The sequence below is a fragment of the Chiroxiphia lanceolata genome, chromosome 5 (assembly GCF_009829145.1).
Source record: "Chiroxiphia lanceolata isolate bChiLan1 chromosome 5, bChiLan1.pri, whole genome shotgun sequence".
NCBI lineage: Eukaryota > Metazoa > Chordata > Aves > Passeriformes > Pipridae > Chiroxiphia > Chiroxiphia lanceolata.
In genome coordinates this window covers 74,957,456-74,971,463 of record NC_045641.1, presented here as the reverse complement: position 1 = coordinate 74,971,463, position 14,008 = coordinate 74,957,456, and the positions used below count along the sequence as shown (strand labels likewise).

The 14,008-nt window shown below is 44.6% G+C and overlaps 1 protein-coding gene across 2 annotated transcripts in view; it reads right to left on the bottom strand.

The window, feature by feature from the left end:
• ATXN10 (ataxin 10) overlaps window positions 1–8,820 on the bottom strand; it is a 67,660-nt gene extending 58,840 nt beyond the window's left edge. Inside the window, exons 1-3 of one of the 2 annotated variants that reach the window (XM_032689331.1) lie at window positions 8,716–8,820; window positions 6,471–6,662; window positions 5,005–5,087 (exon numbers count right to left, since the gene is read on the bottom strand). In XM_032689331.1, the coding sequence (XP_032545222.1) occupies window positions 5,005–5,087; window positions 6,471–6,662; window positions 8,716–8,804 (364 nt within the window). In that variant the 5' untranslated portion in view covers window positions 8,805–8,820. The remainder of the gene's footprint in view (window positions 1–5,004; window positions 5,088–6,470; window positions 6,663–8,715) is intronic. The other variant, XM_032689332.1, reaches the window with a different exon arrangement.
• Between the last annotated feature and the right edge of the window lie 5,188 nt (window positions 8,821–14,008).

Below are 14,008 nucleotides of genomic sequence, written 5' to 3'. Positions count from 1 at the left end.
CAAGCTTCTGCATCCCCAGGAGCCCTGGAAGTTTGGAATGCTGGAGCCATGCTCAGAGCACCTCCCAGGCACACACTGAGAGCTCAGTTCTGCTCAGAGAGGACAATCACCTCATTCAGAGAACTTGCACAACAAATTGTCTCAGGCAGGGCAGCTATCAGGCACTCAGGGCCTTTTCATAGGAGAGGGTAGAAAAGTATTTTGGCAGATGATCGTTTTAAGCAATTACGTTGGAATTCAAGGCACATTCTTCAGCATCAGCAGTATTTTGAGGCGGTGAAAGGTTTGAGAAGATCTATTTACAAACAAAAAGATTAAAGCTCCTCGTGTCCAAGCTGGAGTGGGAATAAATGAGAGGATCAAATGGGACATGCCTGTAGAACATAAGCACGCTGCAAAACACATGTGCCTTTGCTTGCAACTATCTTTTCTTTTTTTCCAGATTTCAGAGATGAATCCTAAATCCAGATCTCTCACTCTAGAATTTAAAGATCCATCATCTTGACAAACCTCAATGTACCTTCCCAAAGTTCTGCTGGAAAGCTTAGGATTTGCCATAGGAAAAAAAGAAACAAACCTAACCCCACAAGACACATGCAATGAAGTGAAGGAGATTTTCTACTTGGGCTTCTGACAAGGATATTTCCTATGTCTGCTACAATCCCAAACATACTGAACTACTTCTTAGCTCTTAAGAGATGTGGGTCTGCTTCAAGTTCAGATAAAGTTCATCTGGCAGCTTCATCAGCTGCTCCTCTGGCAAGTGCTTTTTGCCTTTGTACCCAGAGCAGGAAAAAAAAAAGGTTGCTATGATGAGACTTTTCTTTTTTTAATTAAAAGAATAAACAAAAGGGATGTGGTGAGGGTACTGTAAAAATTCCACTAAATCTATATTCTGCAGAGACTTCAATTTTTCCCTACAACTTAAAGTAAAAAATGGAGTATCTCTGCTCCCAGGCAACAAGGGACAAGATGAGGGGAAACAGCCTCAAGCTGTGCCAGGTGAGATCAGGTTGGACATCAGGAGGAATTTCCTCCTGGAAAGGGTGGTCAGGCACTGGAAGGGGCTACCCAGGGATGTAGGAGCCCAAACCCAGCTTTCAGCAAAGGAAAACAAGGGCTGACAAAAACCTTGTGATCTGAAGGAGCTGGACCCTTCTCACAAGACCTGTTAAAGTTCTACCTTATGGATCAAGCCTGTCTCCAGCAGATATCAGAAAAGACTTTTGAGATGATTGTATCAAACCATGTCTAAACCCCTTAATCCTTTCCCCCTATGTAATCTTAGTTGAAGGAAATGTTTAACCCATTGGGCAACGGTAGTAAAAACTTGTGTAATTCCCTAATTAACATAGCTCGTCCCCTTCATTAACATGTCCAACCTCAGATACCTTTAAAATAGTGTTCTCGTGTTCAATAAAGTATTCCAGTTCCCCCATACTGGGATCGTGTTTAGCTTTTATTTTCAGACCGCCACTCAGGGAGGTTTGGAGTGCCCATCCCTGGAGGTGTCCCAGGAAGGCCTGGATGTGGCACTGAGTGCTCTGAGCTGGGGGACAAGGGGGGCATCGGGCACAGGGGGGATCCCTGGGCTGGGAGGGCTTTTCCAATCCTAATCATTCCATGATTCTCCGAACTCTCTGCACTCATCTAGCTGTTGGCTTCACTGTGCAACTCCTGAGAGCAGGGTCTCTCCTCCAAGTAGTATAAAATTGCTTCAGACAGATTCCTGTTATGCACTGTAAGCAATTATGAGAAGAGACACAAGGCTGTGGAATGCAACTCAGACTAACTTGGGAAGTAAGCTGGGGGAAAGAGTGGGGACAAACAGCTAACTGCAGCAACACCTCACAGGAAAGGCCTAAAAATGCTGGGGTTTTTTTAATGTAAGTATGGAAAGGAAAGGAGAATATTATTACAGGGACAGCTGGCTTGCAGGTGGGATTGGACAACCCTTATATGCCATATGTAAGAATTAACTATTTATTTTTAAACCTATCTGAAGCCTTAAAGAGCTATTTCAGGACAGGCATTCCAACTCACCTTCAAGTTTTCTGGCCCACTGCCTTATCATGCACTCAAAACAAAAGCTTTGTTCACAGCTGGCTGGGACAAGTACATTACAAGCACACAGGATTTTTTTCGGTACCATTAAAAAAAGAAAAAAATATGCTGAAAACTCACTGTAGAGTTGTTTCAGTAAATGTACTGAAGTGAGGAGCCCAATTAACCATGTATATAACACCTGGGCCTAAGATAAACTATTTTTAAAGTATTTCTCCTAGCAGAGAAGATGCAAAGGATTCTGGATTTAATTGAATAACTATTAGCAACAGTTTTTGGTCACACTACTTTGCACAACACCTGCTTTTTGGCTGCTTTGATCACATCCCCTCCCTCAGAACCACCACACTGGTCACAGTAGTGGCCACAGAATATATACTTTATTTCATTTCTGGTTTTATCCATTTCCAATTTTACTACACTGAACTTTCCTACAATAATTACCCCACCACTCAGACTTACCAGTGGATAAGAGTGCAAACATACCACAGATCAGGTTAAACCAATTTTTCTGTCTGCAGGAAGAATTTTCCATCTCATCTTCATAAATACAATAATGTTGGAACCTCAAATTTACTCAGGCTACAATGATTTGCTCAGGGAATTTTTCACAGGAACATAGACTGAAACACTATTTAGTGCTGTTCAGACTGCAATACAGCATTGCTTCTTTCTCCTTTTATTCTGCTGCTGTGGAAGCAACACGAAGGTACTTTAAAAAACCTAAGGATATAAACAGGCACCAAGAGGGATCACCCAATCCAAGCAGCCATTTGAGGGAGGAAATAGGACACATATCCAAGTGAATACCTTGAAATATTCCACTTTACACCTAATTATCTGCTAGAACAAAATACACATGCTACTCTAGCCCCGTGACCTGATCCCCTACATGAAACATGAGGGGAATCACGAAGCAGAATTACAGTTAATAAACCCAGTACCATTTACTGATTTCATGGGTTTCTTTTGTTTCAGCAGTGCTATCAAAGCCCAATTGAGCGATTTGCTTCGCTTCTGACACCACCACTGATAATCCACAGTCAAATTGAACTGTTCCCTTCCGAGGCACCCCCTGCAGCAGGAGCTGCTGCTCCGGGCACCAGCTTGATTTCCACTTAGAACAAAGTTCATCAGATCACTCAGCAAGGAATTAGCAACACTTGCTTGTCTAGAATTTTTGTGTTGTTGTGCTGAGACACGGGGAATACATAAGCCACACTCTTCACTGAGGTTCCCCAACAGTATCAGATGAGCCACTTGTCCTGGGCCAATACAGCAAATTTTAGTTCCAACTCCAACGTGTTTACTGAATGGCTACATTGAGTAACAGTCCCAGAACAACTCTGACCGAAATACTGTTAGAAACTGTCTGGTCAATGCCACCCTTGTGTTCATGGTGACAAACAGATGGTACACCAGCCTGTGGTTAGGAAAAGGAGCCTGAAGCAGATAACCAAATGACTGGGTTCCATCCCTCCTTTTTTTTTTTTTTTTCTCAGCAAGATTCCCTGCTGGTTCTTCAGCCCCCCAGGCAGAGACCAGCACACACGTGTGACAGTCCAGCAAGGAGGGGACAAAGGAGGGGACAGCAGCAATGAGACTATGGGGGAAACCTCAGGCCATGCCTGTACCCAACAAGGGGCACATCCTGCTCCCTCTCTTGCAGCTGCTGGGCAGCCCCTCTGAGCCCACCTCCCCAGGACAGCTTTTGGACAGCTTGTCCTCTGCTGTCCAAGGCCCCAGCAGGGACAGTGTCAGGCTGGACAAAAGCAGCATTTCAGCTCCCAACACTTTTCCTTTTATCTCACTGGTCTACAGAGAGGTTCCCAGTCCTCCCTGTGACATGGCTTGAAAGTCACTCCTGGGTGCCATCAGTTCCTCCTCTTCTTGGCCACTGAGCAAGCCCTCTTTTTGTCACCCACAGGGCTTATAGTTCTGGCCCTCCCACACTGAAAGGCCATGCTGGCAGCACCATTCCAGCAACAGGTGCAGGAGTGACCTTGGCTTAAGCACAAACCCTCACGTGCCTGGAAGGCTTTGTTTTGAGCCAAACTGAGCAGCAAACTTAGCCAAAGAAAGCCCAGTGTTCTGGACCTCACTGCTCCCCCCCAGCTTCATCAAGGTGTTTGAGGGGCAGGTACTTAGGACAGTTGTTTCACTTGCTTCCACAAAATGGTACAAAAGCAGCAGCGGGAACCCAGGGAAAACCTCATCCAAGGAACGGGAATGAAAAGAAATGAAAGTAAAGAGACAAACCAAATGTTCCTCATCACTCTCTGAAAATGCCTTAATCCAGTGAAATGAGTTTGGGAGAAATCAGTAGCAGTAACAACCACTGGGGAGGAAGGGCTCTGGAGTCACATTTTCCCTTCACTGCATAGAAAGAAAAAATTCACCCACTAAGGAAACATGAACACTACTCAAATCAGCACCTAATTCTTGGCAGGTATCGTCGTGACTGTCCAGCAAGCACCGTGCACAAAAGAAAATTTAAAAATCATTTTTAAAAAGTCACAGCCACAATCTGCTTCCTGGAATCAGACAAATCAGTTCAAGTATCATCAAAAAAAAAAAAAAATCATTTCCCTACGTTTGCACATGGAATAAAAAGACAGTAAAACGGCAGAACATGTTTTGAAGAGAGGTACTGCAGGAGCTTTTCATTTTTGCAGTCCAGATATCCTGGTTCATTTTAGAGTTTCAACATATCTTTCCTTTAACAATCTACAGGGAACAGTTCATGGAAAATACAACTGGACTAGACATGAGGCCAAGATTTTTTTCAAGCAATGTAAGAGAGACTCTCCCCTGATTTTTAACTACAACTGAAGAAACAATTAACCTTTATCAAACAAACACATCAGTAAAGGGACATTATACCTCCCCACAAAAAAAATATAGTGCAGGCTATACATTTAACAAAATCCCCAGCCTTACCAGGCAATAACAATTCTTCTTTGACTTGCATTCCATGAAGCAGTTTGACCAAATGGACAGATGTAGAGATGAGACCCAAGTTCCTATTATTAAATTGAGAAAAAAATAATAATTCACTCAATATGAAATACACTTGAATAAAATTAAAAGGCTTTTCACCAAAATAAAAACCAGTTTCTCCTACTTGACTGCCTATCAGCAGCCACATTATTGCCATCAGAAGCAAATCAAAGGGGTTTACAGCATCAGCCTGCATTCTAACAATTTTGGACACAGTACCTTCAGAGCTAAGTACCCTTTCCTCTCTCTTTGCTATTCTTCTAATCAGATGTTAAAAATTAGCAAATTATTCCTATAATCTGAAGAGCTTTACTTGTCTAAAAGTATCCAGGGAAAGAGTCACGTACATTACTTTGTAATAAACTTGGAGGATTTTCAGTGCCAACAAAGCAGTTTGTGACACCATCAAAAACCAAGGGGGCCAGCTCCAAGGGAACCATACACAACTCTCAGAGGGATGCAGGGAAGGTCAAGTAACCATTTATCCTTCCTCCAGTGAGGAGGAAAATCATAGGTGCCATCTCAGAATGGTCTGAGTTGCAACTTTTGTGGCATTAACAAAACTCTGCCCCAGCACAGAAGCTACAACTTGGTCCCAGGGCAAAATTACATTTAGTTCAATAAATCAAATTTGACAAGTCCCAAGAAGCCAAATTTGCAGACTGTACTCCACAGTAAGTCTTTGTGATCCAAGAAACTTGTAACAGGCCTTTGGGTGTTTTTTTTTGGTCATTTGGTTTGAGGTTCTTGGGCAGGATTGGGGCAGGGAGAGTGTTGCTGTTTTGTTGGGTTTTTAAAAAACAGCAGCCAGACTACCAGGTTTTCACTAACTACAGCTTGTTGTGTCCCAGGCATCCCTTCAATGCTGCAAGAGGCACAGGCAAAAATAAGAGAGGCTAAATAACTCAAGGAGCCAGATTGACTTTTCCTCCATTAATATCAGTTTGCCTGGGCATGTATCAGGGTTAATATGCATAAGTTCTATATGCTGTCCTTTGCCATGAGGGCCAGACAGATCTAAATGTACCTTAAAAGACATACTACTTCTTTAACTGATAATTAAGACTATTTACTCATTCATTATGTATCCAAAAAATTGAAGAAAGATAAAAAAATGGGTATTTATACAGTCAGGCTTCCAACAGGCTTATAGCATTTGCATCATCAACTCATATTAAGGACCCAGATGCTTATTCCATTATTCAGCAGGGCCCCAAACTCTGACCTACAAATAGCTCAGCTGTTTTTGTTTCTTGCATATTTGATTTCAAGTGATTGTATCAATCAGAAACTGCCAGTTAATAAATCAATCAACTCAGCACTGTAAAACAATAATCTCTGTACGAAAGCACACAAACATCAGAAGGTGATAATTTTTCGTGGGCTAAACCAGCTGCTGACTGTACCTCAGGAGGTGCTGGTTCCTGGCACACTGCACACAGGCATTCCTCAGGCACCTGAAGCACTCTGCTATGAGCAGCAGGCAGGTGTCCACATCTGCCAGCACACAGGAGTCCTTGCAGCTCTGCTCAATGGCACGGGAGGCACTGGTCAGGATTTCCAGGAGGTCCCGAAATACACTTTCTTCTGCCACTTCTCTGAAATAAATAAATTTGCAGTGAAAAAGAGAAAAAAATGCCCTGCTGCCAAAAAGCCTCTGGCAATGACACTTCTCGCTGTAAACCCGAAGATGTTTCTGCAACAATCTTTAACTATGCACAGTACACAAAGTCTTTCAAGTAGGAAGAGCAAAACAAATCACACAATCCTCCCACCAGCCCTTTCAGAAAAGGGGCTGTAGGAGAGTTCTGTTCCCTTAGTATTCCCCATGACTTTTCAACAGCTCTTTGGAATCTTACGGAAAAGGAAAAAGTCTCCCCAGTGCACAGGGCTGCCTTGTTTATACGTGACACTGCATGTTGCTTTAGAAGATGCTAATTAATTAACACAGTTCAGGTGTCCCACATTAGATCACAGAATCATGAACATCCTGAGTTGGAAGGCACCCACGAGGATCATCAACTTGAATGGAGATGAGTTAAACACCTGACACACATTGCTAACTCTGATATCACCTGCTGGTGAAGAGGAGCCACACCTGAGTTCATGGCATTGCTAAAGGAAGTTCAATCAATTTGCTCATCCAATCCTTCTGACCAGGGTCAGCAAAGGAAATCCAGATGCAGCCTCCCTGAACCTTAAAGAGACTTGTGTACTCAAGATCAAACAGAAGAAAATGAAATGAGATCAAATGTAAAGTAGCATTAAATAAAATGCTCACACAGAAAACTCTCCCTAAAGGAGAATTTACAACCTTCTTGATCAAACACTTGTATGTGATACAGTATTACCTGTGTTCTGCTGCACACTCAAATGTCTAAACATAAAATTAGAAATTCTACCTCCTCTTTCATAAGTGATCACATCCATAAATCAAACCACAGAATCACCGAGGTTGGAAAAGATCCTTAAGATCGAGTCCAACATTATCCAAAAGCTGCCAACTCCACCATGTCCATGCACATCCTATCCATAATCCCTTTGACATGTCTGGAGACATCATCTCCCACCTCTGCTGCTGTCGTGTTTTCTTTCCTGGACTGAACAAAACTCATTCTCTTAGTCTTTACTCACTGTTCACATTTTCTAAGTGTCTCATAAGACTTTTTGCTCCAACAGTGACACTGCTATGTTTGTCTACATGTTACTGACAGCACAGTGCATCCAACATTGAGGGCTGTCAGGGTGTGGAGGAAACTTACACAGAAGGGAGAGCACTTGTGCTGGAAACACAAAACAGGGTAGGTTAATATCCCTAAATTACTACAACATTAGATTTCAGATCCCCAGGGAGTATGTATTTCATTCTGCAGCCTCAGAGTTGATCAAGAGCAATACACTCACACATTCTCTATCTACATTAAAACATTAAAAAACCCACCACAGCATCACAGAGGGTTATCGAGGGGTGGGGGGAGTAACTACATTTTACAGTGGTGCAATACTGGGGGGGAAATACCAAAGTGGCACAACAAGACCAGAGCTGGCCTTCAGCCATAAAGAAAACAGTGAAGCTTAAACAACCAGAAAGAAGGTTTGGAATTTGGTTTTGTTTCAGGACACAAGGAAATATATTCGTGGAGCCTGAACCTTCCAACTCGCAAGAAGCGGTGCAGCTCCTGCCGCTTCCTGACGTGCCACAACACTGCTCCGTGGCTGGGGCACCGCGGCCCCGGGGGAAACGCATCCCGGGACACGTGTTTCTGGCCGAGGAGCCCCGCTCCGGCAGAGGAGCCCCAAACACACAGGAGTGTTTCCTTCATCGAGCAGAACCACGAGCTGGGAGTTCTTAGACACGGGCACTGTTCTTAAATGGTAAAACGCTCAGTCCGCTGCAGTTTCCTTCCTATCGGCCTACACCACGTGCTGGGCTATCGCACGGAGCTGACCCGTTTCGGCCCCAAGGCAGGAGCCGGCGGTCGGTGCAGGCCGTGCGAGCACTCGGCCCGGCCCGGGGGCAGCCGGGGGTGTGCGGGTGTTCCGCGGCGGAGGGTTCTGCGGGCACCGAGCGCCCCTTTCCCGGCTGCGCGCAGGGCCGGGCCGGGCCGGGCCGGGGACCCTCTGCCGGTACCGCCGAGCCCCCCCCGCTACCTGCGCCGCGCCTCCCGGAGCAGCCCCGACAGCGCCCGCACGCTCTCCAGGCGGGCCGAGCACAGCGACCCAGCTCCAGCCGCCGCCATCGCCAAGGCGCGGCCCCGCTCCGCCCCCGCCATGGCCCGGCCTGCTCCAGCCCCGCTCCGCCCCCGCCATGGCCCGGCCTGCTCCAGCCCTGCTCCAGCCCCACTCCGCCCCTCCATGTCCCCGCTCCGCCCCCGCCATGGCCGGGCCCGCCCCCGCCGTGAGGGGCGATGGCGGCGGTGCCGCCCCGCCGGCGGGAGGTGACGCGCGCGGTTCCGGCGGCAAAATGGCCTCTGAGCGAACACTGAGGCACATCTAAAAATACATAAATTACGCGAATAATTACATCTCACTTAGTGTCTAAAGGTGTCCCCGCCCTTGGGCGGGACTAAACGAGGAGCTGGACTCGATGCTGCTGCGGGCTCCCTTCCAACTCAGCCTGTTCTGTAATTCCGTGATCTTTAAGCTCTCTTCCCACCCAGTCCGTTCTTGTGATTCTATGACATTAATTTTTTTAAGCGTTAAAATAAACCAGCAGCAACAACAAAAAAGTTACATTTTCAATGTGTAATATTTGTTTTCCAAAAGTACAGTTCAGCTTGTTCTAAACCTAAGTATGAAAAGTTAACTTTATACCTGGGGGGGGGGAGAATCAAGCTTCCCAGGGATAAAAAGACTTAATTGTGGCCAACCACTATTACTCATAGGTGTTGTACCTCGACCTCATCTGGTCTGTCCGGTTCTGTGAACACAGGCAGATCACTTAAAAATCCAGCTTTTCCCCCAAAGAGCTTACAGTCTAAATAACATTTATTTTTCTTAGCAGAGACTTAGAGGACTGCAAGAAGGGGAAAAAAAAATCCACCTAGAGCAAATTATTCCACCTGAAAATAATTTTATGCAGAATTTATTTTTAAGAATTCTCCATCAAATTAAGAGGTAGACCAGACTCTTGAGGCAGTGGTGTTTGAATCTGGACACAGAGAAAGATCCATCCCAGCAGAGACTCTGGAAGAAAGAGCAAATGCTGGCTCTGCAGGAAGCAAAGCAGGTCAAAGGCTGGGAATCCCTCCCATCTCAAATGCTAAGAGGTGGCCACTCGTCATCACAATGTATATATTGGCATTTACTGGGGGCAACTTCCAGCAAAAGATAAAATTTGGGCTCTGGAAAAAGTTACTTTACAGTAAAGAGCAAATCCCACTGCATGTTCTATTTCCGGCATAAATATTAGTTTTCCGACTCTTATTTGGGGTCTGTGTTAAATTAAGTATGACTTGGGCCACAGAGCTTTGAAGCTGTAGGCCAAATGCTTTTATTTTTGTTATAGTATTTAATATGATCCAGTGAAATTGGTTGATGCACTTGGAGAAATGCTTTTGATTAGCCTTTGTTGTTGAGCAGTGAGCCCCTACCCTCATGCCAGTCCTCAGCTTCACGCTTACACGGGGCAAAACACAGCCCTTTGTCAGGAATTCTGAACACCTGGATTAAGATGAGGAAGAGCAGATCTGAGAGGAGGTAGCACCATCTTTTTAGCTGCCAGAGGTGGAACACAAGCCAGTTTTTAAGTTTTTTGGATGTTTTCAATAGCAATGAAGAATCCATATGAAATGGACACTGCAGACTGTCTTAAACCCAAGAATAGCTATTGCAGTCCAAAGCCAACTCCAGAGGTTATTTGGCTTCAGATGAGATGCTACACGTGTGTCTGAGGGCCCCATTGCATTTGATGCTGGGATGTATGTGTCACCCCTTTGTTATGGATGCAGCCTGGTCCAGTGGAAGGTGTCCCTGCCCAAGGCAGGGGTGTGGAATGAGATGAAGTTTAAGGTCCCTCCCAATCCAAACCACTCCATGATTCTGTGATTGACACTAATATAGGGTTTAACACTGCTACAGGGAAAAAATTTGGTTACCAGAGTTTAGTTTCTGTAGGAAATGACAGGGATGCTCCAGACCATACAGAAAGGCAGGAAGGGCATCCCTCTCCACAGAGCAGGCTGCTCTGGACACCCATCATGAGACTAAAGGAAAAAAGATGGATGTGGGGAGGTGGCAGTAAGCGGTGGGCTTACGGAAAGGGATCATGCTGCCTAGACAGGATATCTGAAATAAGTTCCAAGCATCTTGTTTAAGGTTTAGTGGGAAAGGAGGAGTCTCAAGGAGGACTGTGAAGGTGAAAGAGTGCCTTTACTAGTCTCCTCTTGTGACCCTTTTCACTATCCGGTGTTATTTTAAGTCCTAGACTCCCATGAGCAGTGCTAAATTTGAGAGTTGTACCATACAATATGGATTTCCCATACAAATACAATCAGATCTCATCTCTCACGTGAAAACCTTGGCTTTTCCTGTGTTTTGATAGCAGCAACAATTTCTTCTGGACTTCAGCAGCCCAGACAACTGAGCATCCCAAAACTTGCTATTAAGCCAGTGTGCATAAATCACCCCTGTGCTCTCTGCTGAGCTCACCAGGCTTTTGTGCATCCCTGGAGCCACTCTGGGCCACAGGACAGGGAGTTGGAGCAGACTCACTGCTTTTCCAAACAGTGTGGAGTCACTCCCCCCATGCACATAAAACCTGCTGCAACTGCATCACATTTGCAGAGCTGCACATGGGACAATTACTTTTTCGGGCTGCAACAGCCACTGTGAGCAAAATCCCCCAAAATCCTTCATACAGGCCTGAAAATATTATCCTCCTTCTGTTGCTTGGGAAATTTAATCCACCTGCTGTCCAGCCCGCTTCCTTGAGAGGTCTTATAAAGATACCACTTGAGACATGGGATTACTTTCTGAAATTATATGTTCTTCCCAGAAAATAAAAATAAATATCCCCACGAAGCAGAAACAGCCAAAAAGCTCCTCACCACCTCATTGCTGTCGGGGAGTAAAAAGTCATGTGCTTGAATATTTTCGAGGAACTCAGGAGTTATGTATTCTTCCCTAACAGATGTGTCAAGCCTGGCCCCTTTGGAATGGATGAGCAAAGGGAAATGCCCCCAGGGAATCCCCTGTTACTCAGCCCTGCTCCCGTTTATCAGCAGTGCTGGACCTTGTCAGTGCTGAGAAATTTGCTGAAGGGAGAAGACTCAAAAGAGTGAAGGACAAGAAAAATCGATATAGTGACTCAGAGTATCTCCTATTTTGAGTGATTGGAAGTGGAGAACTGTAGCTGTGATCCTGACCGTGCTCCTCACTGTGCCACAGGGATTAAACCCCTCCAGCACTGTCAGCAGCCTGACATCTAGTGGAGACAAAACAGTGGGCAGCAGAACTCAGCCTGACACCATCCGGCTGCAGGGGTCATTTATCCACTGCAGGTGTGGAGTTCATTGCATTTATTAATCCCGTTTGTGAAATATAAAATAATGAGTTGATCTACTCGTCTTTATTGTACACTAAATACACAGGAGATGGGTCCCTTCCAACTCAGGATAGTCACGAGGATTCTGAATCACAATAACCCAAGACTTTAGAAGGTTTTCTGCACCTACAATACTTGTTCAGCAGCTAAGCTTTGTAAGAGGAGTGCAACGGGCCTGGGATTGGTATCTTCATGTTAAGAAACAAATACCTACAACATTTGCTTTTGCAGCATCTCTGAAAACCAGTCTTATGTCACATTAAGAAATAATATTTGGGAAGATGCTATTGGTGCCTAGAAGTTGCCACATACATTATCTATTGTCTCTAAGGACAAAATATACCCAGTTGTTAGGCTGACAAATACAAATCTAAGAAATAAGGGGTTAAACTTCAATTCTTCAGAATCCCTTTCTTTAGGTCTCTGTTGATTTTTGCAGCTGTAAGTTGAAATACTTGCAAGAAAAGGGTGTTGGAAATTGTGAGCATTCATTTTAATATAATCCTACGAAGCTCGTAAAGTTCTAGTTAAAAATCTCAGAACTCATTTTCTTAGGGTTGTCCTATACCAGCTTAATATTCCTTTGAAAGGCACATGCAACCTAAACTTTAAAAAAAAGGAAGAAATTTTGCTAGAAAAATAATATCTCTAGAAGGTTTCGGAAGATTTGTGGATATGGGGATATTTTATTGCCTTTTAATTTCATAACCTTAACGCACTGAAGAAATATCTGATGAAACCTTCCTGTCATACCTGTGGACCTGAAAAAAAAGAAAATTATGTTTCTTTTAAACCGGTATGTAAAGTCTGGCCAAAAAAATCATCTAATTACGTATCTGAAGGAAACTTTTATCCATTCATGTTTTATATGACTTTTTCCCACAAGGTCATGTCAGTAGACTACAGTGATAGATTATTAATTTTTTTAAACCAACATCTTCAATATCTTAATCAGCCACAAATATAAATGAAATTATATATTTTTTCCTGCATTTGCTGATTATAAGATTCAGCCTCTGCAGAAGTCATTATTTGTATTTATATGACAGGCTTCTAAATTTAAAAATCCCACACTCTTTAATGACTGGGAGTACGAGTGCTTTGGAGCTATAAATATCCCAGCTCCCCCGGATATAGAAGCAGATTTTGAAGGAGGTGGTTGTCCATCTGTTCACCTGGGCAATGTCCTCCCAAAGCCCCGAACTCACCCAAGCACAACCAGCCCTGTGTCCCCTCTGTGTGCCACACGTCACCCACCCGCCAGATCTGAGCTCCATGGGTTCCCTCAGCCTCCCCCAGAACTCACCAGCCTGGGTGTGCCTTGTACCTCAGGAACACGGCACGCAGTTACTGCTATAAATTAATAATTAAAATATTAACTATTAGCGCCCTGCAAACACAGACATGTTCAGGACACTGCCGGGGAAGGGCGAGCCTGCTTTTTAATCTGAGCAAGTGCTGATATTCACAGAATGCAAGTACTGGTTTCACCGGGCTGGGGAAACCAGGAGAAAACCCAGTGGTGGGTCAGAGGTGGAGCCTCGGTTGGCAGGATCTGGGGCTGGGATTTGACTTCTCTCTTCTCTCTTTCTCCTTCACCCATCATTTTTGTTACCCAGGACTCGGCACTGTCGTATTCAGTGGGACAAATGTGGAGTCACTTGATAAATCAAAAGCAGGTAACAGAGTCAGTTTTTTCCAGCAGAAGGCAAAGCTTTGTAAGACCATCATGTTAGACACAGTCTGAGCCCGGCGTGCACCTTCATTCCTGAAGCAAGGAGTGCCTCTGCCGAGGAATCTGTTATAAATCACATTTTTAGTGAGACTGGCAAAGCCGCATAACTCTGGCCTCGGGGAATCTGTCTAATTTGTCAGCTAAAATTCAGCCCTCCGATAGAA